The 27,603-nt window shown below is 39.8% G+C and overlaps 1 protein-coding gene across 6 annotated transcripts in view; it reads right to left on the minus strand.

The window, feature by feature from the left end:
- The window catches only part of klc1a (kinesin light chain 1a), a 101,166-nt gene that overhangs the window by 62,827 nt on the left and 10,736 nt on the right, over positions 1-27,603 (minus strand). For all 6 annotated transcript variants that reach the window (XM_060829227.1, XM_060829229.1, XM_060829231.1 and 3 more), the window contains 3 exons: positions 10,724-10,985; positions 6,272-6,502; positions 4,451-4,529 (listed from right to left, as the gene is read on the minus strand). In XM_060829227.1, coding sequence (XP_060685210.1) covers positions 4,451-4,529; positions 6,272-6,502; positions 10,724-10,984 — 571 coding nt within the window. In that variant the 5' untranslated portion in view covers position 10,985. The remainder of the gene's footprint in view (positions 1-4,450; positions 4,530-6,271; positions 6,503-10,723; positions 10,986-27,603) is intronic.

The following is a 27,603-nucleotide window of genomic DNA, read 5'->3' on the forward strand; positions in this document are numbered from 1 at the left end:
TCCAAGGCAGAAGATGGGGCGTTTGCGATAATACAACTTGGGTATCATCTCCCCCAGATTCACAGAATAATTACATTTCAACAAACAGAAAAATCCCAAGGGACAGACTCACCACCCATGGGTGGTCAAAAACGCATAAAAGTGGATAAATCCCCAGGACCTGGTCAGGTGTACCCTAGAACTCTGTGGGAAGCTAGGGAAGTGGTCGCTGGGCCTCTTGCTGAGATATTTGTATCATCAATAGTCACAGGTGAGGTGCTGGAAGACTGGAGGTCGGCCAACATGGTGCCATTATTTAAGAAAGGAGGGAAGGACAAGCCAAGGAACTATAAACTAGTGAGCCTAATGTCAGTGGTGGGCAAGCTGTTGGAAGGAATCCTGAGGGACAGGATGTATTTGGAAAGGCAAGGACTGAGTACGGATAGTCAACATGGCTTTATACATGGGAAATCATGTCTCACGGACTTGATTGAATTTTTTGAAGAAATAACAAAGAGGATTGATGAGGGCAGATTGGTGGACATGATCTATATGGACTTCAGTAGGGCGCTCGACTAAGTTCTCCATGGGAGACTGGTTAGCAAGGTTAGATCTCATGGAATACAGGGAGAACTAGCCATGTGGATACAGAACTGGCTCGAAGGGTACAGAGGGTGGTGGTGGCGGAGGGTTGATTTTCAGACTGGAGGCCTGTAACCAGTGGAGTGCCACAAGGACTGGTGCTGGGTCTAGAATTTTTTAATCATTTATATAAATGGTCTGGAAGTGAGCATAAGAGATATACATAATAAGTTTGCAAATGATCATCTTGTGTAGTGGACAATGAAGGAGGTTACCTCAGATTACAACGGGATCTGGACCGGATGGGCCAATGGGCTGAGAAGTGGCAGATGGAATTCAATTTAGATAAATGTGAGGTGCTGCATTTTGGGAAAGCAAATCATAGCTGGACTTATACACTTTATGGTAAGTTCCTCTTGAAATGTTGCTGAAAAAGAGAGACCTTGGTGTGCAGTTCATAGCTCCTTGAAAGTGGAGTCGCAGATAGATAGGATAGTGAAGGCGGCATTTGATATGCTTTCCTTTATTGGTCAGAGTACTGAGTACAGGAGTTGGGAGGTCATGTTGTGGCTGTACAGGACGTTGGTTAGGCCACTGTTGGATATTGCATGCAATTCTGGTCTTCTTCCTATCAGAATTCATGTCGCTAAACTTGAAAGGGTTCAGAAAAGATTTACAAGGATGTTGCCAGGATGGCGGATTTGAACTATAGGGAGAGGTTGAATAGGCTAGGACTGTTTTCCCTTGAATGGCGCAGGCTGAGGGTGACCTTATAGAGGTTTATAAAATCATGAGGGGCATGGATAGGGTAAATAAACAAGTTATTTTCTCTGGAGTGGGGGGAGTCCAGAACTAGAGGGCATAGGTTTAGGGTGAGGGGGAAAAAGACATAAAAGAGACCTAAGGGGCAACTTTTTCACGCAGTGGGTAGTACGTGTATGGAATGAGCTGCCAGAGGAAGTGGTGGAGGCTAGTACAATTGCAACATTTAAAAGGCAACTGGATGGTATATGAATAGGAAGGGTTTGGAGGGATATGGGCCACGTGCTGGCAGGTGGGACTAGATTGGGTTGGGATATCTGGTCGGCATGGATGAGTTGGACCAAAGGGTCTATTTCCGTGCTGTACATTTCTCTGACTCTATGAACACCGTTTAACTAAACTATTACAGCAGACCATAGTGCAGGAGACCACAGAGAAGACTGGCCAGCTGGCAGAAAACAATTGCATAAATGAGTCATTTTATGCTTGATGAGGTGCGACAAATGATCTGCCATAGGGATCAGAACAAACCAAAGATATCATTGCTAAGTTTGCTAATTACAAAGATAAGTAGGAAAGTAGGTTGTGAAGAGGACAAAGAGGCTAAAAACGGAATATAGAAAACTTAAATGGCTGGACACAGGTCTTATGAATGGAGTACAACATGGTAAGTACAAAATTACCTGTTTTGGCAATAAGAATAAGATCCAAACAGAGAGAGTTTGCAGAGTTTAGGAATGCAAATGAAGCAGAATGTCTTTGTGCATGAATTGCAAAAGGTTAGAATGTTATCACTTGTCGTGGATAATATGCTGGAAGTTGCAATTCAGTTGTACAACATACTGGCAAGACCACATTTGAAGTACGCTTGTACAGAATTGGTCTTCTTGTCTAAGGAAGCTTTAAATGCATTGAAAATAGTTCACAGGTTTACTAGACTTAATACCAAGCAAAGACAGGTTGTCTTATGGGGAAAGGTTGGACAGGCTTGGCTTGTATTGCTAGAGTAAGAGGAAATCTATCTAAAAAAAAATCCTGAGGGGTCATAAAAGGGTTCATATGGAAAAGTGTTTTCTCATGACTGAATCTATAACTGGGTGCCACTATTTAAAAATAAGGGGTCAGGGAGATAGGGATAGGGAGCAATAGGGAAAATTTTACTCCTGCAAAAGGTGCTAGAAGCAAAGCCTTTGAAAAATTTTAGGCAGATTGAATAGATTTTTGATCAGCAAAGGATTACAAGATTACGGAGGTTAACAGGAATGCGGAATAATCACATCACTCAAAATCTATTGAATGATGGAGCAGGCTCAACCATGCTTTCTCCTGATTAGCATGTTCACTCAGACAAGTTGCCCTACCATATCTTAAGTTATTCTACTTATCAATGGTTTGATAAGTTATCAGTTATGGAATAATCAACTTATTCCACTGTAACAAAGAATAGTCCAAATGATGAAGGGTGAAACAGATAGAGATCTCACACTCACCAAACTCCAGCTTTTCATTCAGAACAAGTCACAATCCACTACCAGCTGCATTCCAACCCTAGAAGTTATTCTAATAGAGACTCAGAGTCAGCACTGGTGCAGCTGAAGAAACTAGTTTAAACTAGCAAACCAATTAACTAATAACAACTGCTTTCTCGTAGAAATCTTGTGTATTCCTGCCCAAGTCTGAAAGAAATTTAAACAATAAATTTCAATTAAATGCTAAATACATACAAGACTAGATTTTTGGGAAAACAATGAACTCTAACAGATTGGCAATCAGAATTTTTCCTTTGTACAAATAATAATTGTGCCTAATCATATTGTTCTTTAAATCTTCTGTTGTCACTTCTTCAGTAATGGCCTCAGTTGCAGAAAACAACATCTATTTCTTTAAATAACTGCTTATTAATAGAACGCTCCTCTTTACTCTCCAACTTGAATCACGGTCTGCACCTCAATGCTATAAACTCCCAGTTTACTCATCGAACCAGAAGACTTCCTCCTCTTTTGTACAGGGAACACCTATTGGATAAAAGCACCTGGGGTTCCCTAGGGCAAAGATGGAGGTAATGATGCAACTGAGCAAATGACCAACTGCAGAGCTGATGTAGATATTGGAGGAACAAGGGTTAGACAATTCCTAATTTGAAAAAGCAATTCGAAATTCATTGGTTGAAGAGTTTGTTTTTGTACAGATGGATATCAAAAGTGTTGAGGTTTGGGCATGTAACTGGAATGTGGGTGGAGAGTCATGCAAGGAAGTGATCAGAGATGATCTTATCCACAACTGAGAAAGTGAGACTAAGCACACCACTTGAGTTGGTCAGTGCAAAAGGGAACTTGTGAAGTCAAAAGTTTACATGGAGGGCAATATTTCAAGAAAATAACCAGGCAGTCCACTCAAAGGAGAAAGAACATGATGGATTGAGATGGAGTGAAATTACTGGGGATAAATGGAGATAGATGTTTTTTATTCATTAGTAGAGATGTCATTCATGACCAAGGTTGGGAGCCAAATAACATTTCAAAAAAAAAAGCAGTTTATAAATATTCCATTTATCTTCTCCATTTCTGAACACAGACATTACGTTGTATACCATCCCGGAGTACAATTTGCATAATAGCACAGTTGAGAACACATGGATTACAATTCAAGACACAAAACTGACTAGTCAATCAAGAGGTGAATTAATTACTATGCATTCCATGCATTAGTTAGTCTAGAATTTAAACACAAATTAAATTTGTATGTTGCTATGCTCCTAATTGTGTGCCAAGCCACTTCTAACAAAATTTGGGCTTTATTACCGAGGCATCTTCAAAAGTAATACTGGAGAATCTCAAGATAAATGCCAAACTGTCAAATACATCAGTTATGGAAGCTGGTCCTAAATATCAAATCAATGATTTTGAATCATCTACAGATGAATGTCCATCTTTTGCCTATTACAGTTAATTTGAAAAGTCTATGAAATATATTTATTTTTAAATGTCAAGCTGAAGACAATGGAGGAATTTTAATACTTTAACTATTAAAATTAAATTTGTAATTTTAAGAAATTCACAATTTTCATTACAAAATTATTAAATGACAAGATGTATATGCACATTTCTAGATCTTTCTGAACACTTACTTCCCTGCCCTGCTTCATCATCATCATTTGGGAAAAGGTCATCTAATGGTTCTTTGGATGAATCAGTATCCTTGTCCTCCTGTACAATTTATTAAAAAAAATACACATTATCTATAAGGACACTATCTAAATGTCTCAAAGTAAATAAACGTGAAATGATTAATGTTGACGTATGCAGTTAAAAGTTAAGCCCAACTGGGTCCGAATACTCTTATGTTCAAGGCTTTTCAGCAACTTGAATTATCTTCGCCCGGTTAATAGAAAGTAAAATAAAATTGGAGGTTACTGAATTAACGTAATGTCAGGTATTTTATCAGTGTTAAAGCAGTTCAGGAGATAGATTCCCCCAATTAAACAGCTTACAATGTAGGATGCAGGTCTAAGAATTAAGGAAAGGATTAGGATTATTCTGCCATTTACAGAACTGGTGCGAAGACAGGTGGTGGTGGTGGACAGTTGATTTTCAAACTGGGGGCCTGTGACCAACATGTGCCACAAGAATCAGTGCTGGGTCCACTGCCTTTGTCATTCAAATAAATGATTTGGATGTGAACATAGGAGGTACGGTTAGTAGATTTGCAGATAATACCAAAATTGGAGGTGTAATGGACAGCGAAGGTGGTTACCTTAAAGTACAAGGGGATCTTGATCAGATGGGCCAGTGGACTGAGGAGAGGCAGATGGAGTTTAATTTAGATGAATGCGAGGTACAGCATTTTAGAAAGGCAAATCAGAGCGGGACTTGTACACTTAATGGGAAGGTCCTGGGAGGTGCTGCTGAACGAAGAAACCTTGGAGTGCAGGTTCATAGTTCCTTGGAAGTAAAGTCGCAAGCAGATAGCATAGTGAAAGAGACATTTTGTATGCTTGCTTTCATTAGTCAGTGCTTTGAGTATGGGAGTAAGGAGGTCATGCTGTGACTGTACAGAACATTGGTTAGGCCACTATTAGAATACCATGCAATTCTGGTCTCCCTGCTACAGGAAGGATGTTGTGAAACTTGAAATGGTTCAGAAAAAACTTCCAAGGATGTTGTCAGGGTTGGAGGGTTTGAGCTTGAGGGAGAGGCAAAATAGACTGGAGCTGTTTTCCCTGGAGCATTGAAGGCTGAGGGCTGACCTTATGGAGGTTTATGAAATCATGAGGGGCATGGAAAGGGTAAACAGATAAAGTCTTTTCCCTGGGGTGGTGGAGTCAAAAACTAAATGGCATAGGTTTAAGGTGAGGGGGCAAAGATTTAAAAGGATCTAAGGGGCAACTTCTTCACCCAGAGGGTGGTGTATGTATGGAGTGGGCTGCCAGGGAAGTGATGGAAGCTGGTACAATTACAACATTTAAAAGGCATCTGGATGGGTATAAGAATAGGAAGGGTTTAAGAGAGATACAGTCAAATGCTGACAAGTGGCAGTAGTTTTTGTTTAGGATATCTGTCCTCTTAGACGAGTTGGACTGAAGGTTCTGTTTCCCTGCTGTATATCGCTAACAAAAGTCATATCAAACTTAAGATATTAAATGTTTCTCTCTTCACATGTGTTGCCAGACCTGCTGAGTTTCTCTAGCTTTTATTTCTAATGACCTTATTTTATGCTGATAATAGAAGCATTTGCAAAACTCTGAACTCTGGTGGCTTTGCTTTAACAGATCAATATAAATTAATCAGTAGGGAAAATTATTAGTTGCAAAAGCATAATGGATAATGTTAAATACACATATTTATCTCATTAAATTGAAGTTGGAGGTAAGAGAAGTGAAAAAGTTTAGCCAAAAGAGGTAATTATGTGTAAGCAACACTGAATAAGGTGAAACCTGTTATTGACTCACCAGTGGTGAAGAATCTGGATCATATTTTTTGAGTTGATTCATAAATTCTAAGTGTTTCTTTTCTTCTTCCAATTGAGCTACACTCTGTTCACTCTTTTGCAATTTTTGCTGAGTGTTCGCCAGCTCATCCCGTAGCCACTGGTTCTCCTGACACAATCGACGCACCTGAGCACGTAATTTCTGTTTTTCTGATTCCACTGCACTTAGGTGACTGGATAATGCCATCATCACCTTAAAACAAAAGGCATAATAAATATATTTTGCAACCTTATAGATTATGGTTTTAAGTGACAAACTACATTATTGTAACTATTTTCCAAAAATCTATAAAACGGCATTTCAAATTTAAAAAATTACTTTCAGAGAGTAAATATAACTATAATGCACACCTCACACAAAAAAAACACTGTTGAGCTTGGTGCTTTAGGCTCATCAAGATATTTGCAAAAGTACCAAAATAGAAAGGGGAAGAACATCTTATGATGTTAAGTGAAGTGTGCATTTTTTGGTTAGCAAGTGGACTTTGGTGGAGGCAGTATCATAGAGAAAACACAAAGTTAGATGACAACAGTTAAATGCTAAGCTATAAAATGTTGTTCCTCCTTTCTTGCAAATGTCCTGATGAATGCAAGACAACAGCTCCAACAAAATGTTTTTTTTCAGCAATACTCAGGTTTATAATGCCCACGGTAAAATTACATAATATTTTCAACATCCCAAATGCAAAAGAAATCCAATCTTTTAACTTTGTTGCCCAATTTTGTGATAATTCTAACATTTTAAATTAATTTTTAAGTTTTAGTGCAAAGGCGGTTTTCCTTTATGAAAAAAGGAAAAATTGATAATGCACATAATTCAAACATGGGTTAGAGGCAATCCTAAGTTATGAACATCCAATTTTCTGCAAGCTACACAACACACACTTCTGTGCTATATGAAAATATATTCATTTAATACTTCATTGTAATTTCACAAGAGATATATGAATATTGAGAAAAAAAATCATGCTTGACAACTCTCAGAAACAAAGTTTGAAATCTGTCCTCAAATTAAAAAGTTTAATCTCAAGTCGGCCATATGTTAAAAAGTGAATTGGCTTGTCTCCTAATTTAGTAAATCACAGCAAAGTGCAAAGTGATAAAGCCAAAAATGGCAACTGTTGATTAGGGGACCTTTAGAATATCAGACTTAGGAATGGGATAGGTCATTCACCACTTACCTGCTGAGCATATTCAATGACCATATTACATCGGAGTAGAATGTTCCAAAGATTCACTATCCAAGTGAATTATAGTCTTCCTCATTTCAGATCAAAATGGCTTGTCCATTATTCTGAGATTGTGCCCCCTTTACTCCTCCTTCTCCTCCTTCACCATGTAACCCCAAAAAAAGAAACTTCTTTTCTGCATCCATTCTGTACATAATTTCACATTCCAATTACATCACCTCTCCTCAAAGGACAGTCCTGTTAGTGCAGAAATGAGTCTCGTGAACCTCTGCTGCACTGCCTCTATAGCAAGTTTATTTTTCCTAAAGGAAGGGGAACCAAAGTAGCAACAATAATCGGTATGTCCTCACTAAGATTTGGTATGATTGAAGAAAAACATCTTTGTCTTGTACTCATCAGCTTGTGATAAAGGCCAGCATACTGTATGCCTTCCTAATTGCTTGTTGTACCTGCATATTAGCTTCGTGTCTTACAAAATATTTATAAACTTATGCCCCTTAAGAATCTCATGGTGCAGGGCTAGTGTCCTTTGGTGTGGGCCAGCATCCTAGATTCAAATTCCACCTGCTCCACAGGTATATCATAATACATCTGAACGAGTAAGTTAAAAATATGTATGTAGGCCTCTTTGGCCCTTGCCAATCTTTCATCTTTTAAGAAATATGAGAAAGATAAGTTTACACCCCTCTGACTTGATGAGGATTGCTGTTATGAATAAAAGAATAATAATGGTGAAAAGCTGATATAAATGGGGTACAGAAAAGTGTTATGCAAGCTGGTTGCTTATCATTACTAACAATGTCACATGCCATGATGGGTCATGAAGGAAATCTTGCGAACCAGTTCCAGTCATAACTTTTCATCAAAACAAAAATTTGCTACATTCACTTGATATTGGATGTTTGTCCTCTAGCTTGAATTGGAGTTAGACATACCATGGTTTGTCAAGAACTATGACAATTTAAATTACTGAGGCAGTTTGGGAGCACCTGCCTTCGTAAGTACCCAAGGTTAGAATTCCAAATGTGGAATTTCCCTTCTTTCTTGTTGAACAGAATGCCTATTTGCATTTGCAATGATCTGAAAGTATAACAGCCTAAGGAGGAATCTGTAAATATATACTAAGGGCTTTAATATGCAGTAAAAAGATCATCTGTAGTGCATATATCGTGAAAAATATCCCATGAGTGAAAAAAAATTTAACCAAGGTAAAGAACGTCAACAATTCGTATTGTTGCAAATATTCCACAACACAAAAAGAAAAATAGTCTTGAGGTCCTACAGGCTAAGTGCAAGGATAGACTTGGAATGAAGAAAGCAAATGACAAGAGCGGGTCAGACCTCACACGAAGGCCTCCAACTCAGAATAGTTGACTTTTAACTCTTAGAAAAAAAATCTTGTTCAAACCAAGATGACAGTGAGTGAATCAGGCTGGGTTGCTAAAAAAATTCTATCTAATAGCATCTGCACACAGTAGGGAAATAAACTATGAAAGTGGCCTTTTATAACTCCATGGATGTCCAAAGATTCAACTGCTGTTTGTAGGTATTGCAAAATCTAGTGCATGGGGTAGTATGGTGGCTCAGTGGTGAGCACTGCTGCCTCACAGCACCAGGGATCCAGGTTCAATCCCAGTCTTGGGCAACTGTGTCCAGTTTGCACATTCTCCCCACTTCCGCTGGATGCTCCGGTTTCCTCCCACAGTCCAAAGACATATAGATTAGGTAAACTAACCATGCAAAGTTGCCCGTAGTGTCCAGGGATGTGCAGACTAGGTGGATTAGATTTGGGAAATGCAGGATTACAGGGATAGGGTAGGGTGGGTGGGATATTCTTCAGATGATCAGTGTGGACTCAATAGGCAGGGTCACTTGCTTCTATAGGGTCACTATAGGGATTCTACAATTCTATGCAGCTTACATGTAACATGGATGATCTGATAAAGGTGGTTAGGAAAAGCTAAATTCGTGTTTTTCTAAACCTAGTTTCTTCCTTGTTCCCTCTCCTTGCCTGAAGGTCATGACTCATATGTTTGCCTTGTGAGAGGAAGTAAAAGGACTACAGATGCATGATCAGAGTCAAAAAAATGTTTGGTGCTGGAAACAGCATCCAAGAAGCAGGAGAATCAATGTTTTGAGCATAAGCTCTTCATCAGGACTATGTTTCTCTTGCACCTCGTTAAACTGTATGCTGAGTGAGTCAGTTTTAAGGTTTTCATGATTCTTGTGTTTCAGTAGCATGCCACAGTGAGTTTTAACAACAAAAGAATCATAGAGATGTACAGCACGGAAATAGACACTTCGGTCCAACTCATCCATGCCAACCAAATATCCCAATCCAATCTAGTCCCACCTGCCAGCACCTGGCCCATTTCTCTCCAATCCCTTTCTATTCATATACCCATCCAAATGCCTTTTAAATGTTGCAATTGTATAAGCTTCCACCACTTCCTCTGGCAGCTCATTCTATACACTACTACCCTCAGCATGAAAACGTTGCCCCTTAGTCTCTTTTATAATTTTCCCTCTCACTCTAAACCTATGCCCTCTAGTTCTGGGCTCTGTCACATCAGGGAAAAGACTTTGTTTCTTTATCCTATCCATGCTCCTTATGATTTTATACACCTCTATAAGGTCACCCTTCAGCCTCCGACGCTCAAGGGAAACAGCCCTAGCCTAGTCAACCTCTCCCTATAGTTCAAATCCTCCAACCCTGGCAACATCTTGTAAATCTTTTCTGAACCCTTTCAAGTTTCACAACATCATTCCAATAGGAAGGAGACCAGAATTGCAAGCAATATTCCAACCGTGGCCGAACCAATGTCCTGTAGAGTCACAACATGACCTCCCAACTCCTGTACTCAATACTCTGGCTAATAAAGGAAAGCATACCAAACACCTTTTTCACTATCCTACCTAACTGCAACTCCACTTTCTTATATGGGTTTAAAACATGCTGGAAATTAATGAAAATTATATTAAATAATCTGAGATTTAGTTTCCACTTGAGATAACTGGCTTACTTCCAAAAATATCATTTAAGCATAGAGAAGGAATTTAGTGCTTCACCCAGTAGTAAAGCATTATGTCTTCTCAAAGGCATTGATGCCTCTCCACAGTGCCATTGGAAACATTTAATGTTGAAATAAATTGGCAAGAACATGAGTAGTGTACAAAGTACCTTACTAAAATAAACCTTGATGTACAAGTTTGGAAGTGTTTACCTGTGCCTCACTGAGACCAAGTTCTAACATTTCCAGAGATTTGCGGATCATGTTGGATTTCTCTTCAACCAAGTTCATCTCATCATCTTTCTTAAGACATTTCAGAGTTTCCAGCAGGCTATGCAAAATAGAGTTGTGCTCATTTTTTAAGGCTTCAAGTCCTTGGATCACTTGCTTTGTTTTGCCAATAATCTCTTCTTGTGACAGCTTTTCCAGTTTGTCTTCCTTTAAATACACCATTGTGGACATGGTGTCATACATCCTAAAAACAAACAGATTAAGTAGAATAAACACGTTAAAATGGTCTGAACAACTAATGCAGTAACCTTGCAATCTGCAATGATAAATTTGAAGAATGTGACTAAAATTTGTGACATGCAAGTTTTATAACAGAGAGGAGACATTATCGGCTTGCGATAATTAATCCATAGCAATTGTTGAAACACCATGGAGATCTCTCAGTCATATCACAATTTAAAATGAAATGTAAAGGATTATGGGATCAAAATAAATGTGAAGAGTGAGAAAAAGTCTATAGCCTTAAAACTTGTTTTTAAACATTTAGACTACAACATAATGCTGAATTATAGAACACATTTATTGCACTATGAAATAGACAGGCAGGAAGGCTCAGAAAAGGGGGGACCTTAAAAATACAAAAGATAGGGACACCTGGGCTCACCAAGTGATAATAGGATGCTGTAAGACAATTAAGAACATTTGCCTAAGCATCAGTGAATCTGTGTGAACAGGACACGAGGTGATAACATTCACAGCTATTCCTTTGTGAAATTAATGAGTGTTTGATTCTGACCCTGAACCGAAACTCCGTACTATCAAACTTTGTAATTAACGGTTAGATGCTGCCAATTATAATAGTTTCTTATTACCCCTTAAAAGTGGGGCAGTCACAGGGAGAAAAGAAATCTATGCTGTTACAAAACCCTGACTTGAGAGTTCAAAAGGACACGAGAGAGAGAGAGAGAGAGAGAGAGAGAGAGAGAGAGAGAGAGAGAGAGGGGGAGAGAAAAGCCATTTTAGTGCCGAGGCTGTTGAATCCAGTAGAAAATTAACTCGGTGCTTATCTGCTTTGGATTGAATTTAATTGCATTTTGAGACTTTTTGATGATTTTGAGTAGCCATTACAGGTTATGAAATGCAAACTCTGTAAAAGGAAATATTAATAAAGCTAACTTACTTGCTGTTTTCACAGACCTTACAGATTGCCCCACTGTCAATTCTAACTAATCAGACCTTATGTTTTATTTGAATTTGAATCAGAAACTTGAAAAGAAGGCATGTTTAATTCGAGACTAATAAATCATTTTAAATACAACCTTGCAGTAACATTTCAGCCTCAGGCACAGAATGATTCTGTGCTTAAGATAAAAAGCAGTAACCTGCTCCAGCTTAAAATTCTTGTAAACCTAACACTGAAGAGATTCTGACACAATCGGTTGGGAAGCCATTTTATGGTCAAAGGTTTGCCCTCCTTGCTAAGAAGCCATTTCATAAAACAATTATATCAGACATGCGAGCTGGGCAAGGTTACCTTATGACATCTCCCACTTAATTTAGACTAGTACTTCTTTATAGGAACTTATCTCGCCACCAGATGCCAACTCAGCTGGATTTGTTTTTCCCACCTGATGGTCTCAAGGCCAGTAGAAGCGATCAGTCAAGCACACACACATCTGTCAATTAACTTCTCTTCCTTATGAATTATTGTCTTTCACTATTATCTGTCTAATTAAGAACATGCAATGTTTTTGTAAACTTTTGTATAAAGGAAGCCACTTTGTATCAGTACATTGGAATAGCCTGCTGGGGCACCTGAAAAGCTGGTACCATACTCTCCTAGGTTATTAGAACCTACTTAGTTTACCTTGTAGGTATCAGTGTAATGTTGTAACAGTGATGCTATTAGTGAATAAAGAGGATGACTAAAACTAAACTAACTGTAACAGGCTTTTATTCCAGACTTCTTGAGACAAACCAAGAGAGAGGCTTTACAGATTTGAGTCCACAAGGGATTCCCTGGGCCGTCTCAAATCTGTACTTTAACAAGTACTAAGCCCAAGTCTAAACAAGCCTAAGAAAGCACTGGGAACTCAAATTGCTTCATTATTAGAGCAGGAAATATGGCACATGATTAGGCCATTGAAATGTGGATTGATTGTATAATACGCATATCAGAATGTAGTGAAAATTCATTTTGTAACAGCTGCGCTCTTGAAGAAACTAAAACAGATGAACTGGACTACATATAAAAAGTGATTTTCATTGCTTCCTATAATACCATCAGAACATATCTATATTGTACAGTATAGACATGAAGTAGATGCATAACTACAGTGAAAATAATTATCAGGACTAGTGAGCGAGCTGAATATTCAGGATTGGTTTCATTCATTTTCCTAAGGCAAGATAACAACAGTTCATTTGTAGAGATGATGTTAAAATAATTCAATCACAAGAAATCCATAAATTGTCACATTCTAAAATCAGCATTCTCTAAAAACTGTACCACAGATTAATTTAGCAGGGTTTACCCTTAACTTTCATCAGGCATAGCATCCTGGATACAGAAGAAGCTGAAAGGCTCGATGTGATAGCTTGGTGTTTGCTGGCAATTATCATAAACATTGCAAGTAGTTTCGCACGTGATATAAATGGCAAATGTAGAACAAGATCAGAAAAAAAATGATGTTAATAATCACCAATGGATTCTTCATTTGAATGAAGAGTATTTAGCAAGGAGAGCAATTTCTCCACTTTCTGGGTGCATGTCATCTGTTTTGTGATAAATTCATACAGTCATAGACTTGTACAGCACGGGAAGAGACTTTTTGACCCAATTCGCCCACGCTAACCAGGTATCTTAAATTAATGTAGTCCCATTTGGCCCATATCCCTCAAAACCCTTCCTTTTCATGCACCCATCCAGATGCCTTTTAAATGCTGTAATTGTACCAGCATCCACCGCCTTCCTGGTAGCTCATTCCATACATGACCACCCTCAGAGAAACAGCTGTCCCTCAGGTCCCTTTTAAATCTTTCCCCTCCCATCTTAAACCTAGTTCTGGACTCCCCAGGGCTAGGGAAAAGACTGTCTGCATACCCAATCCATGCCCCTCATGATTTTATAAACCATTCAGGCTCCAACACTCCAGGGAAACAGCTGCAGCCTGTTCAGCCTCTCCCTGTAGCTCAAACCCTCCAACCCTGACAACATCCTTGTAAATCTTTTCTGAACCCTTTCAAGGTTCACAACATCCTTCATATAAGAGAGAGCCCAGCATTGCATGCAGTATGTCCTGTACAGCTGCATCATGACCTCCCAATTCCTATACTCAAAGCACTGACCAATAAAAGGAAAGCAGACCAAATGCTCTCTTCACAGTCCTACCTACTGCCAAGTTCTAAACAAACAAAATTTATTTACAAAATTACAGAATGAAACACAAAAACAGGAAACTAAATACCGGATTACCTATCCTATCCAAATGCGACTTAATGATGCTGTTCCAAAAATACTTGCAACAGTCCCAAAACACTCATCCCATAGCACAAACAGTAAAAAACAAAGAGAGAGCACTCAGCAGCATTTTTCACATATCTCCTGCTGTAACTGAACTCACTAAAGTTCTAAACTGAACTTAAAAACTCCAGCTAAATGAAAGCTAGCTACACAGCTAGCTGGCCACTCCCCTTTGATTATACCAGTTTCTTTGAAGACATGAAAGTCTTAGTTTGGAGTGTTATCTGTTAGAATAAACCAAAGGACCCCAGATAAAACTTTCAAACCCAACCTAGTTGGAATCTTGGGTCATTATAACTTCTCTGAAAAAAGGTCAAGGGCATAGTAACCTCGTAAAAAGAACCAGTATTATGACACACTTTAAATGAAAATAATTTTACTGAACAAAAATCAATGAATCACAACTAGCCGTTCAGTTACATTTAAAGTACAGTAAAGAAGTACTTATTTTCTAAACTAAACTTCTAACTGTTTTCTCATCTGACTTCCATCCTCAATACGAAAAAAAAGATTAACCCCTTTGTCCAAGGTCTGTACGAAGGGTTTGTATAAAGGTTGAGCGGTCTTTGGGCCTTCCACTTACATTTGGCAAGGTTCTCTTCTCAAAGTTCTCCCAACTGTGCCCAATCCAACAAGTGAGGCCCTTCAATGCATCATGTTCATGCTAGTCATTGAATACCTGTCCACTCGAGCCCCAATTTCCAGCATATGTTCTGTAGCCTTGTATGCTAGAGCACTTCAGGTGTTCACTTAAATACTTTTGAATGTTGTGATAGTTCCTCCTTCTACCAACATTATGTCCTCCATTCTCTGGACAAAAACATCTTTCCTTAAATCTACACACCCTGGTCACTTACTCCTCGACTAAGTGAAAAGTTTATTTTATCTACCCTGCCTATGTCCCTTACTTGTGTACATCTCAAATCAGGCCTTTGTCAGCCTTCTCTGCACAAAAGAAAACAACCCCAGCCTCTTTCAATGCAACATTCTAACCTAGGTAACATCCTGGTGAATCTTCTCTGTACCCTCTCTACTGCATTCACATCTTTCCTAATGAGTGGTGACCAGAACTGCATTTAGCACTCTAGATGTGGCCAAACTAATGTCTTATCCATCATAACCTTCCAACTTTTGTATTCAATGCCTCATTTAATCAAGACAAGTATCCCATTTGTCTTCATTCACATTACTCATGTATCCCATTGCCATTAAGGATCTATTAAGATGCACACCAAGATTCTTCTGATCCTCTCTACTTCGTTGGAGCCTACCGTTCCTTGTGTACTCCTTACCTTATTAGACCTCTCAAGTGCATCACTTCCATTTTTATGGATTAATTTCCATTTGCCACCATTCTGCCCACTTGACCAGCCGATCTATATCATTCTGTATTCCAAGGCTTTCCTCCTTGCCAATTACTACATTAGTTTTCAGGCAAACTGCAAATATATAGATCAAGTCTCCTATATTCATCTCTAGATTATTAATACACACCACAAACAGCATTATTCCCTGCAGCATGCCACTGGTCACAGATTTTCAGTCACAAGCACAACTTTCATATGTCATCCTCTGCCTCTTGCCACTAAATCAATTTGCATCCAATTTGCTAAATTGCACTGGATACCATGGGCTCATATCTTCTTGACCAATCTCTCATGAAACACATCAAAAGTCCATGTGAAATCAATTATACTACCTTCATCTACACAATTTGTTACCTCCTCAAAACTCCATCAAACCTGGCAGAAATTATCACCATCGAATATGACATGCTAACCATTGTGGATTAATCCTCGTCTCTCCAGATAGAGATGAATTCTATCCCTAAGAAAATTTTCCAAAAGCTAAAATTATAGCTCCCTAGTCTATCCTACGATCCTTCATGATTAATGATATCACATTAACTGTCCTCTAGTTCTCTGGTACCTCTCCTGTGGCTAGAAAGGATTTGAAAATTAATGTCAGCATCGTGGACGTAGACATCTTTGCTCAGAATAGTAATGGTTCTATGATGCTTTTATTCTGGAGTCTTGAACCTGGAACTCTTCTTAGTTGCGCTCTCACAAAAGTGTAACTCAACATTAAGGATCTTTCAGTTAACAAGAGGTTTAAACTCTTTTAGCCAGCAAACCAAATGTAATCTTTTTAAAAAAAGACACAAAGTACCTAGTTTACCAAGCCGAGTATTTATTGCTCACTACTAATTGTTCTTTAGGCGGAGCTCTGAACTGCCTTCTCGAACCTCTGTAGTCCATAATGTGTTGGTAGATACATAGTGCTACTATTAAGGCACATCCAAGATCCTGACCCAGCAACAGTGCGGAAACAGGAGTATGATTAAGCTAAGCTGTTGTTCAACTAGTCATCCATCTGCTGTCACGATTTTGGCATAAGCCCCAAAAGACAAGGAAACTTTGGCTGCCTCTGGCACTTCCAGAGCTTAGGTTAATTCAAAGTGGTGGCAATTTCATTTATTTGACATTTCTGTAATAAAAATGAGTATCTTATGAGGCCATTTTAGAGGGGTTCTAAACATTATTGGAAGAAGTTATATTGTGTTTTGCAACGGGCTTGCTTAATTTATTTCTTTTTAAAATGTGCTCAAAACAGAACATAACCTCTCAACCAATACAAACTTCTCTTTTTAACCCTTTTGCATTTCTATTATTTTGTTCTCCCAAGCAACTAGTTAACTTAAACACAGCAACAAGAAAGGAAGCAGGGAGAGGATATAATAAGACCAAGAATCAGGAACCCAACCTTTCAGCTTCAACCCAGCAGCAAGACAGGAGGCATGGTTTTATACCTGCAGCTTTAGGGAACTGATAATTAGGGGGAGAAAATCAGGTAGTGAAATCACAGGCAAGTGGTGGATTAATTTGTTTGTGATTTGAAAAACTTTTTTTGGAAAAGCAGATTAACTGAGAAACAATAGGAACAAGTGAAAGTCAAGGTCAATCTAATAAAGTAATATAATAAAGTAAAGTAAGGCAAGGAATTAAAGTTAGCATAAAGGAAGTTTAAAACTGATTAAGAAAAATCAAGTTTAAACTCAAGACATGACAACACAGTTTAAGAGAAATGTGTGACTTGTAATATGTGGGAAGTCATGGACTGCACATATACAAGTACTTACAGCTGAAGAAATACAAGTTCAAAATCTCAATTGATTAAAAACACTGTGGCACATCTGCAAGGCTAAGAGTTAAGTAGAAAGGTGGTCACATTGCAGCTTTGGAGTTGAGAGGAAAGGAGGCAACTGAAGGCAGTTCAAGAGAAATAGGAAGATGCAGGGATCCACTGACATCCCACTCACAAACTGATTTTCCATTTCAGAAACTGATTAGAGCACTGGATCCTCAGGGGAATGCCTTTAGAGCCATGTTTGTGGCACTGCTAGCAGGCTCATTTGTACAGCAGGGGAAGAAGAACAAAGGAGAAGTGGAGCATTCATTACTTAAGGGAATAAGTTGACGTTTCTGTGTTTGTAATTGTGACTCCAGCATTGATGTTGCCTTCCTGTTGACAGGATCAAGGAACTCACAGAGCAGCTACAAGACATTTTTCTGGGGAGGGATAACAACCAGGGGTCATTAGCATTGTTGGTATCAATAACATAGTGGGAAGGGAATGTGATCCTGCAATCAGAATATAGGGAGCTACATAGAAAATTAGCAAGCAAGGCCTCAAAAATGTAGTAATCTCTGGATTACTTCTAGTATCACAAGCAAGCAACTACAGAAATAGAAGGATAAGGCAGATGAATGTCTGGGCAGAAAGATGGCACAGGAGGGAAGGCTTTAGATTTGTGGGACAAGATGTAAATAAAGATGTGTGGAGCTTTTCTTGAATTCAACATGCTGCCATAGTTACGCCAACTATTCCTCATCTAACATGAAAGCCATATTAATTGCAAGTACACCAAGTATGAAAGATAAGTGACAATCCCATTTTTAAAATACCGACATTACTTTTTTTAAAACTTGTGGAAAGTAGTGAAGTATCACGATGCCACAGACAAACTTGCTTTGCTTCCATTTTTATAGCTGAGTAGAGGATTGATGAGGGCAGAGCAATGGATGTAATCAATATGGACTTCAGTAAGGCGTTTAACAAGGATTCTCACGGTAGACTGGTAAGCAAGATTAGATCACATGGAATACAGGGAGAACTAGCCATTTGGATACAGAGCAGGCTCAAAGGTAGAAGACAGAGTGGTGGTAGTGAAAGATTACCTTTCAGACTGGAGGCCTGTGACCAGTGGCATATCACGAGGATCGATGCTGGGTTCACTGCTTTTTGTCAATTATATAAATGATTTGAATGTGAACATAAGAGTTATAGTGAGTAAGTTTGCAGATGACACCAATAATAGAGGCGTAGTGGACAGTGAAGAAGGTTACCACAGAGTACAATGGGATCTTGATCAAATGGGCCAATAGGCCGAGGAGCGGCAGATGGAGTTTAATTTAGATCAACGTGAGGTGCTGCATTTTGGAAAGGCAAATCTGGGCAGGACTTATATACTCAATGATAAGGTCCTGTGGAGTGTTGCTGAACAAAGAGACCTTGGAGTGCAGGTTGATAGCTCCTTGAAAGTAGAGTCACAAGTAAATAGGATAATGAAGGTGGCATTTGGTATCTTTCCTCTTTTGGTTAAAACATCAAGTATAGGAGTTGAGAGGCCATGTCCTTAGAGGGTATGTTTGCCAATATTCCTATCAAGTAAAACAAATTATTAATATTACCACAAGACAGAGCTAGAGAGACAAAAATATACGACAGCAACAAAGAGATTTAAGTTAAAAACAGAAATAGATACTTTGAGGGAACTGTTGGATTAGTTAAAGCTTTGAAGAGTGCAGTCAACTGGAAATAAGATAATGCTAGTGCTTGGAAAAACTCAGCAATTTTTAGCACATAGGAGTGAAGCTCCTTTACCTCATGTAAGCATAAATTGTCTTAGAGGGTTCAGTGCTAGGGTCCACCAAACATGGGGGCCCTGTTGTGGTGCATTGGTAGCGTCCCTAGCCCTGAGAGACCTGAGTTCAAGTCCCATCTGCTCCAGACATGTGCAATGATATCTCTGAACTGAAGAAATAGGAAAAATAGCTTTTTTTTTTAAAATGCTTGATCTGCAACCTGGCAAATGTAATCAGTAGTTGAAAACGTGGTGCTGGAAAAGCACAGCAGGTCCGGCAGCAACCGAAGAGCTGGAGAATCGACATTTCAGGCAAAAGCCCTTCATCAGAAATGGGCTTGAGAGTGGGTGGAGAGATAATGGGGGGGATGGTAGCTAGGAGCTCGATAGTTAGATGAAGCTGGGGGTTATAGTGATAGGTCAGAGCGGAGGATGGAGCGGACAGTTGTTAAGGAAGATGGACAGGTAGGACAGGTCATGAGGGTAGTGCCAGGTTGTAAAGTTAGATCTGGGATAAGGTGGGGTGGTAAGGGGGAAAAAAAGAGGAACCTGGTGAAATCCACATTGATGCAGTGTGGTTGGAGGGTTCCCAGGCGGAAGATGAGGCGTTCTTCCTCCAAGTGTCCATGGAGGCGGCCCAGGATGTGCATGGCTGCAGAGTGGGAGGGGGAGTTGAAGTGTTTAGCCACTGGGCAGTGGGGTTGGTTACTGCCCCATGGCCAAACACTTCAACTCCCCCTCCCACTTCACAGACACTCATGTCCTGGGCCGCCTCTGTCGGCACAGCTTAACCACCTGATGCCTGGAGGGCGAACACCTCATCTTCCGCCTTGGGACCCTCCAACGACACTGCATCAACGTGGATTTCACCAGATTCTTCATTTTACCCTCCCCCATCATCTTATCCCAGATCCAACCTTCCAAACCAGCACTGCCCTCATGATCTGTCCATCTTCCTTCCCACCAAGCTGCTCCACCCTCCTCTCCAATCTATCACCATTACCCCCACCTTTATCTACCCATCGCAATCTCAGCTACCTTCCTCCCAGCCCCACCACCTTCCCATTTATCGCCCCACCCATGTTTCACAAGCCTCAATCTTCAGATGCTACCTGACCTGCTGTGCTTTTCCAGCACCACACCATCTCCAGCATCTGCAGTCTTCAGTTTCTCCTAAATGTAATCAGCACTTGGGTTTGACTTGCAAATTTTATGTAGTTTATGTACTGAAATTGACTCATCAGATTGAATCACTGAAATTATTTAGTTATCCTGGCCACCATACAACATGTAACATTGGCACTTTTTTTTGTAAACCAAGATGTGGAGGAGTCAGTGTTAGATTGGGATGGGCAAAATTAAAAATCACACAACAGGTTATTGTCCAACAGGTTTATTTGGAAGTACAAACTTTTGGAGCAGTGCTTCTTCGTCAGGTAGCTAGTGGAGCAAGATCATAGAAGACAGAATTTATAGTAAAAAAATCAAAGTGTCATTAATTGATGCAATGTATTGAACAAACCTAGATTCCTGTTAAGTATTAATCACATAGAATGGGTTGCAGGTTTTGATTCATTAATATGTAAATCCCAGAACTTCTTTCAAGTCACATTCTTGAGATAACCTAAGGTTTTATTAAAAAAAAGGTGACATCTCAGCTCAAACAATGATTTGAAGTTGTGAGGTTAGAGTCTGTCTGTACTCCAACCGTAAGTCAGACTGGTTCTATTTCCAAAGTAGAAATTTATAAAATGTCACATGGACTGACTGCCTGCAGGTTGTGCGCTTTTTGAACACAATAAAATGTACCTGCAAATGCTGATAGCCAAGTTCGGTACCCATGAGAATAGCCTCAACCAGGATCTTGAGTCACCTGTAGCGTGACATGAAGCCCACTACATAAGACACAACTCTCACACATACTCTTATAAATGATCTCTCTCACAAGCTCTCTCTGAGACACATGCCTACACACACACACTCTCTCAGACATACACTCTGTCACACTCTCACACATTATCAAGTACACACATACACATCTATGGGGTGAATTTGCATTACAGATATATTGATTTTTTATTATAAATTGCGTCCTATGATCCTGCCCCACTAAGTACCGATCAAAGGAACAGTGGTCCAATGGCTTGTACTTCCAAATGAACCTACTGGACAATAACCTGGTGTTGTGAGATTTTTAACTTTGTAAACCAAGATTCACATCATTTAAACAGTGTTATCCTACCATGAAAAAAGAAACATGAAGGCTTCACATACATTGTTTTAAATATGCATTTTGAACGCAATTAGTATTTCGTTAGCAAAAATCTGGAGACTATGTTTTACAATCACAAAAATAAATCAAACATAGGCAACACTAATGCAAGAATTACAACTATTTTTTCATCTTGGGAGTCCATCTTTGCCATGCCAAGGAATTCTGGCTAGTGAGTTGGCAAGATAGACTCCCAGGTAGAGGAGCTGAGCATTGGAGCTCCTCTGACAGGGGGCCATCTGCCACAGATTGACCAGTAGTCCTGAACATTTACCCCAGTTGCTCCTTGTGGAGGATCTACTTCCCCAACGATGCAGAGTTCATCTAGGCACCTTCGGGGTCCCTTTAGGGCAATTAAAATCTCCCCTAAGGAGAATGATTTAACCATCATCAATAGAGCTATGAGGAGTTCAAAAGAAGCACATCTGCTCAGGCCCCCGCTAATATGTGACTACATTCACAAAGTGAAGCATTGCAACCCAAAACCAAACCGAGAGTTGGAGCAAACAGCCTGGGACATACTGCTTGAACCTGAAGATCTCTAGGTGAAGAGACTGCCAACAAGATAGCCACCTCACCAGAATGAGAGTCCAGGTATCAGATGTAGGCCACGCCCTGCCAATGCAGGAGCCATGTGGCTTTATCTCCTGGAGGAGCATAGGTTTCTTGCAGGAGGCTCACCATGTACTCCTGTCCTCTGAGGAACAAGAGGATGCGAAACCTGCACTGTGCCTCTCTGCTGCCGTTGACGGAGATTGGCTATGGATGCCTTTATGGCAACAATATTGTGTCTTCCAGTTAAAAGCCTCCGACTCCCAACCCCTCCACCAGATGGTGGGAGGTGATCTGGAGTCACCGGTTAGAAACAATCCTGCCTTAATCCCACCACAGGGACGACAGCAAGGGGATCCCCTACAGGGCCCACTTAGAAATTTGGCAGCACACATATGGAAACACCACTTCTAAGCTCCTTTTCATATCACAAATGATCCCAATTTCAAACTTTTTTTTTAAATTCATGAGATGTAGAGATAACTGCCAAGGTTAGCACTTACTGCCCTTTCTAATGGTCATTGAGAAGTCAACAATAAAAGTGTATATGCCTACTGTGCTGGTAGGGAGGGAGTTTAAGCATTTTGCCCCAGCTACAGTCAAGGGCTAGCAATGTACTTTAAGTGAGGATTGAGCACAGTAACCATGGCTGGCACGTGGTGAGCAGAGTCCAGTAACAAAGACAAGTGTGCTAGAATTCATACACTAGTGAAACAGAAAATGCCAATGGAAAAAATGGGATAATGTCACAGCTTATAAATTAAGGGAATTATGCAAAAACACACAAATGATAAAGAAGTACTCTCTAGAGATTCACTTTTCCATGGTAACAGAACAGTACATTCTGTTGTGTTAACAGGCTGAACATTGGAGGACTGCAGATAACTATCAATGAGGAAATAACACACAATCAGCACCATTATCTACACTACTTCCTGCATCTAAGGTCTCTTCGGAATCTGAACCAGCTAACAATAATATATCAGCCTAGTTATCATTCAGTGACTGGCGAAATATTTTGGCTCCAAGGCCTGAGATAATATTATTGACTTCAGAAGATGTCTAATTTATCAATAGACTGTGTAACAACTCTCATGCATGAGTAAGATTTCTAAGTAATCAGCAATCTCTTAACAAGATTAAATAAACAGTGATTTCCCATAAAATATTCACAGTTATTTATTTCCATCTTTTAAAGAAGTTATTTAAAATGATCTGGTAATCCACTCATTTTACTGGCACGATTTAGTTTCATATTCAAGTACTAAGTTTAGCTAAATGGTGAGAAGAAAAGGTTCCATTAATCTTCCAATTCTACACCATGTACCTTAACGACACCAAAATCTATAAAAAATTTTAAGGAAAGTGACTTCTGAATCAATTCTAGACCTAGGTCCTGGACCCCAAACCTCATGCTATTCCTAGATATTGTAACTATTCTCAATCTTCCTACCATCAAATTCCTGACAAAAACCGCTGCACATTTTCTCTAGCAATAGTTACGGTGCCCCCTTAGGGCCCTTGATTATTTATTATTTGTGGAATATTCTATATTCACTTCTGATATGACTCTTCAAATAATGTTATTCAAAGCAGAAGCTGTCTCAGCTTCCCCAAATATCATGAATTATCACAAAGATGTTCAAAAAGAGCACACAATTTTAGAACTACACATCCTGTGCATCAGTTTTGATCAATAGCAATGTTATTAGGGACTTTCACAACAAAGTCTAACCTGCACTTGCTTGACTCCTTTAGAACAAAGTAAAATTTCCAAGGTACACCACAGGAATAAAATTAGGTAAAATTGGACATTGAGCCACATATAAAAAAAAATTAGTAAAGATGAAGGCAACTTTTAGGGAGAGTTTTAAAAAGAGGGGAAGAGAAGCAGAAATGTATTTAGTAAGGTACTTTCAGACCTTAGGACCTTGGTAACTGCAGTCAATTACTGCAATATGCATTCAGTACTTTTAAAAATGATCCAACAATCTGAATACAAGGTATGGAGCCTACCAGGGAGAAGGCAATTCTGGATCTGGTATTGTGCAACAAACCAGAATTGAGCAGGGACCTCGAAGTGGAAGAGCCATTGGGAAATAGTGACCATAATACAATAAGCATCAATCTGCAATTTGAGAGGGAGAGGGTACAATCGGAAGTGACAATATTTCTGTTGAATAAAGGGAACTATGGAGCTATGAGGGAGGAGCTGGCCAAAGTTCAATGGTGCAATACCTTAGCAGGGATGACAATGGAGGAACAATGGCAGATATTTCTGTGAATAATGAAGAAGTTGCAGGATCAGTTCATTCCAAAAAGGAAGAAAGATCCTAGGAGGAGGCATGGGTGGCCGTGACTGACGAGGGAAGTTAAGGAACATATAAAAGTTAAAAGAGAAAAAGTATAACATAGTAAAGATAAGTGGGAAAACAGAGGACTGGGAAGCTTTTAAAGAACAACAGAGGATTACTAAGAAGGAAATACGCAGAGGAAAAATGAGGTATGAAGGTAAACTGGCCAAAAATATAAAGGAGGATAGTAAAAGCTTTTTTAGGTATGTGAAAGGCAAAAAAAAGGTTAAGACTAAAATTGGGCCCTTGAAGACAGAAACAGGGGAATATATTATGGGGAACAAAGAAATGGCAGAAGAGTTGAATTGGTACTTTAGATCTGTGTTCACTGGGGAAGACACAAGCAATCTCCCAGAGGTAACAGTGGCTGAAGGACCTGAACTGAAGGGAATTTATATTTGCCAGGAATTGGTGTTGGAGAGACTGCTAGGTCTGAAGGTTGATAAGTCCCCAGGGCCTGATGGTCTACATCCCATCTGAAGGAGGTGGCTCGAGAAATCGTGGATGCGTTGGTGATTATTTTCCAGAGTTCGATAGATTCGGGATCAGTTCCTGCGGATTGGAGCGTGGCTAATGTTGTACCATTTTTTAAGAAAGGTGGGAGAAAGAAAGCAGGAAATTATAGACCAGTTCGTCTGACCTCAGTAGTGGGAAAGATGCTGGAGTCTATTATAAAGGATGAAATTACGACACATCTGGATAGTAGTAATAGGATAGGTCAGAGTCAGCATGGATTTATGAAGGGGAAATCATGCTTGACTAATCTTCTTGAATTTTTTGAGGATGTAACTCTGAAGATGGACGAGGGAGATCCAGTAGATATAGTGTACCTGGACTTTCAGAAAGCTTTTGATAAAGTCTCACATAGGAGGTCAGTGAGCAAACTTAGGGCACATGGTATGGGGGCAAGGTACTAACTTGGATTGAAAGTTGGTTGGCTGATAGGAATCAAAGAGTAGTGATAAACGGTTCAATTTCGGAATGGCCAGTGGGGTACCACAGGGATCAGTGCTGGGATCGCAGCTTTTTACAATATATATTAATGACATAGAAGATGATGGTATTAGTAATAACATGAGCAAATTTGCTGATGATACTAAGCTGGGTGGCAGGGTGAAATGTGAGGTGGATGTTAGGAGATTACAGGGTGACCTGGACAGGTTAGGTGAGTGGTCAGATGCATGGCAGATGCAGTTTAATGTAGATAAAAGTATGGTTATCCACTTTGGTGGCAAGAGCAGGAAGGCAGATTACTACCTAAATGGAATCAATTTAGGTAAAGGGACAGTACAAAGAGGTCTGGGTGTTCTTGTACACCAGTCAATGAAGGTAAGCATGCAGCTACAGCAGGTAGTGAAGAAGGTTAATAGCATGCTGGCCTTCATAACAAGAGGAATTGAGTACAGAAGCAAAGAGGTTCTTCTGCAGCTGTACAGGGCCCTGGTGAGACCACACCTGGAGTACTGTGTGCAGTTCTGGTCTCCAAATTTGAGGAAAGACATTCTGGCTATTGAGGGAGTGCAGCGTAGGTTCACGAGGTTAATTCCTGGAAAGATAGGACTACCTTATGCTGAAAGACTGGAGCGACTGGGCTTGTATACCCTTGAGTTTAGAAGACTGAGAGGGGATCTGATTGAGACATATAAGATTATTAAAGGATTGGACACTCTGGAGGCAAGAAGCATGTTTCCGCTGATGGGTGCATGCCGAAGCAGAGGACACAGCTTAAAAATACAGGGTAGACCATTTAGGATAGAGATGAGGAGAAACTTCTTCACCCAGAGAATGGTGGCTGTGTGGAATGCTCTGCCCCAGAGGGCAGTGGAGGCCTAGTCTCTGGATTCATTTAAGAAAGAGTTGGATAGAGCTCTCAAGGATAATGGAATCAAGGGTTATGGAGATAAGGCAGGAACAGGATACTGATTAAGGATGATCAGCCATGATCATATTGAATGGTTGTGCAGGCTCGAAGGGTAGAATAGCCTACTCCTGTACCTATTGTCTATTGTAATCGTGCTACACTAGTTTGAATAAACTACAGGGTTGTTTCGCAGTATTGTTCTTTCCGAGGATGATATCCAATAGCATCCCTGCTATAGGAAGGATGTTGTGAAACTTTGAAGCATGCTGAAAAGATCTACAAGGATGATTACAGAGTTGAGAATTGAGCTATACCAGGTGGTTAAATAGGCTGTAGCTATTTTCCCTAGAAGGTCAGAGGTCAAGGAGTGACCTTATAGAGATTTCTAAAATCATGAAGGGCATTGGTAGGGTCAATAGACAAGGTCTTTTCCCTGGAGTGGGCAGTACAAAACTAGAGGGCACAGGTTTAAGGCGACAGGGGAAAAGATTTAAAAGGGACTCAAGGGGCAACTTTTTCATGCAGACGGTGGTGCGTGTATCGAAACAGCTGCCAGAGGAAGTGGTGGAGGGTGGTACAGTTACAACATTTAAAAGGCATCTGGAAGGTAATATGAATAGGAAGGTTTTAGAGGGATATGGGCCGAATGTTGGCAAGATTTACTTAGGGCAGCTGGTCGGCATGGACAAGTTGGACTGAAGGGTCTGTTTCCATGCTGTACAGTTCTTTGACTATGACAATAATATGGTAAGATTAATCTGAGTTGCACCTTAACGTACTAAATAAGTGTTGCCACTGGTAAAAAAAATGCAACTTAAGTTTGTATTTAGGGTAATCATGGTTGATCAAAACTCAATGGATAGAACATGCACAGTACTTTTTCAAATTTTCTGAAATACCACTAATTTACTAGCCTAAGAAATAAAATAAAATCACATGAAATTTGAAAATGGTCAATGCTGAGATGATCTGCATTTTCAGAAACTGAATTGTGTACTGTTGAATTTTATCTTCATTCAGAGAGAGTCATAGAGATGTACAGCATGGAAACAGACCCTTCAGTCCAGCCTGTCCATGCCAACCAGATATCCCAACCCAATCTAGTCCCAGCACCAGCACCTGGCCCATATCCCTCCAAACCCTTCCTATTCATATACACAGCCAAATGCCTCTTAAATGCAATTGTACCAGCCTCCTCCACTTCCTCTGGCAGCTCATTCCATACACATACCACCCTCTGTATGAAAACGTTGCCCCTTAGGTCCCTTTCATATCTTTTCCCCTTCACCCTGATTTTATGCCCTCTAGTTCTGCACTCCCCCACCCCAGGGAAAAGACTTTGTCTATTTATCCTATCCATGCCCCTCATAATTTTG

Source organism: Hemiscyllium ocellatum, chromosome 8 (assembly GCF_020745735.1).
Source record: "Hemiscyllium ocellatum isolate sHemOce1 chromosome 8, sHemOce1.pat.X.cur, whole genome shotgun sequence".
Classification (NCBI taxonomy): Eukaryota; Metazoa; Chordata; class Chondrichthyes; order Orectolobiformes; family Hemiscylliidae; genus Hemiscyllium; species Hemiscyllium ocellatum.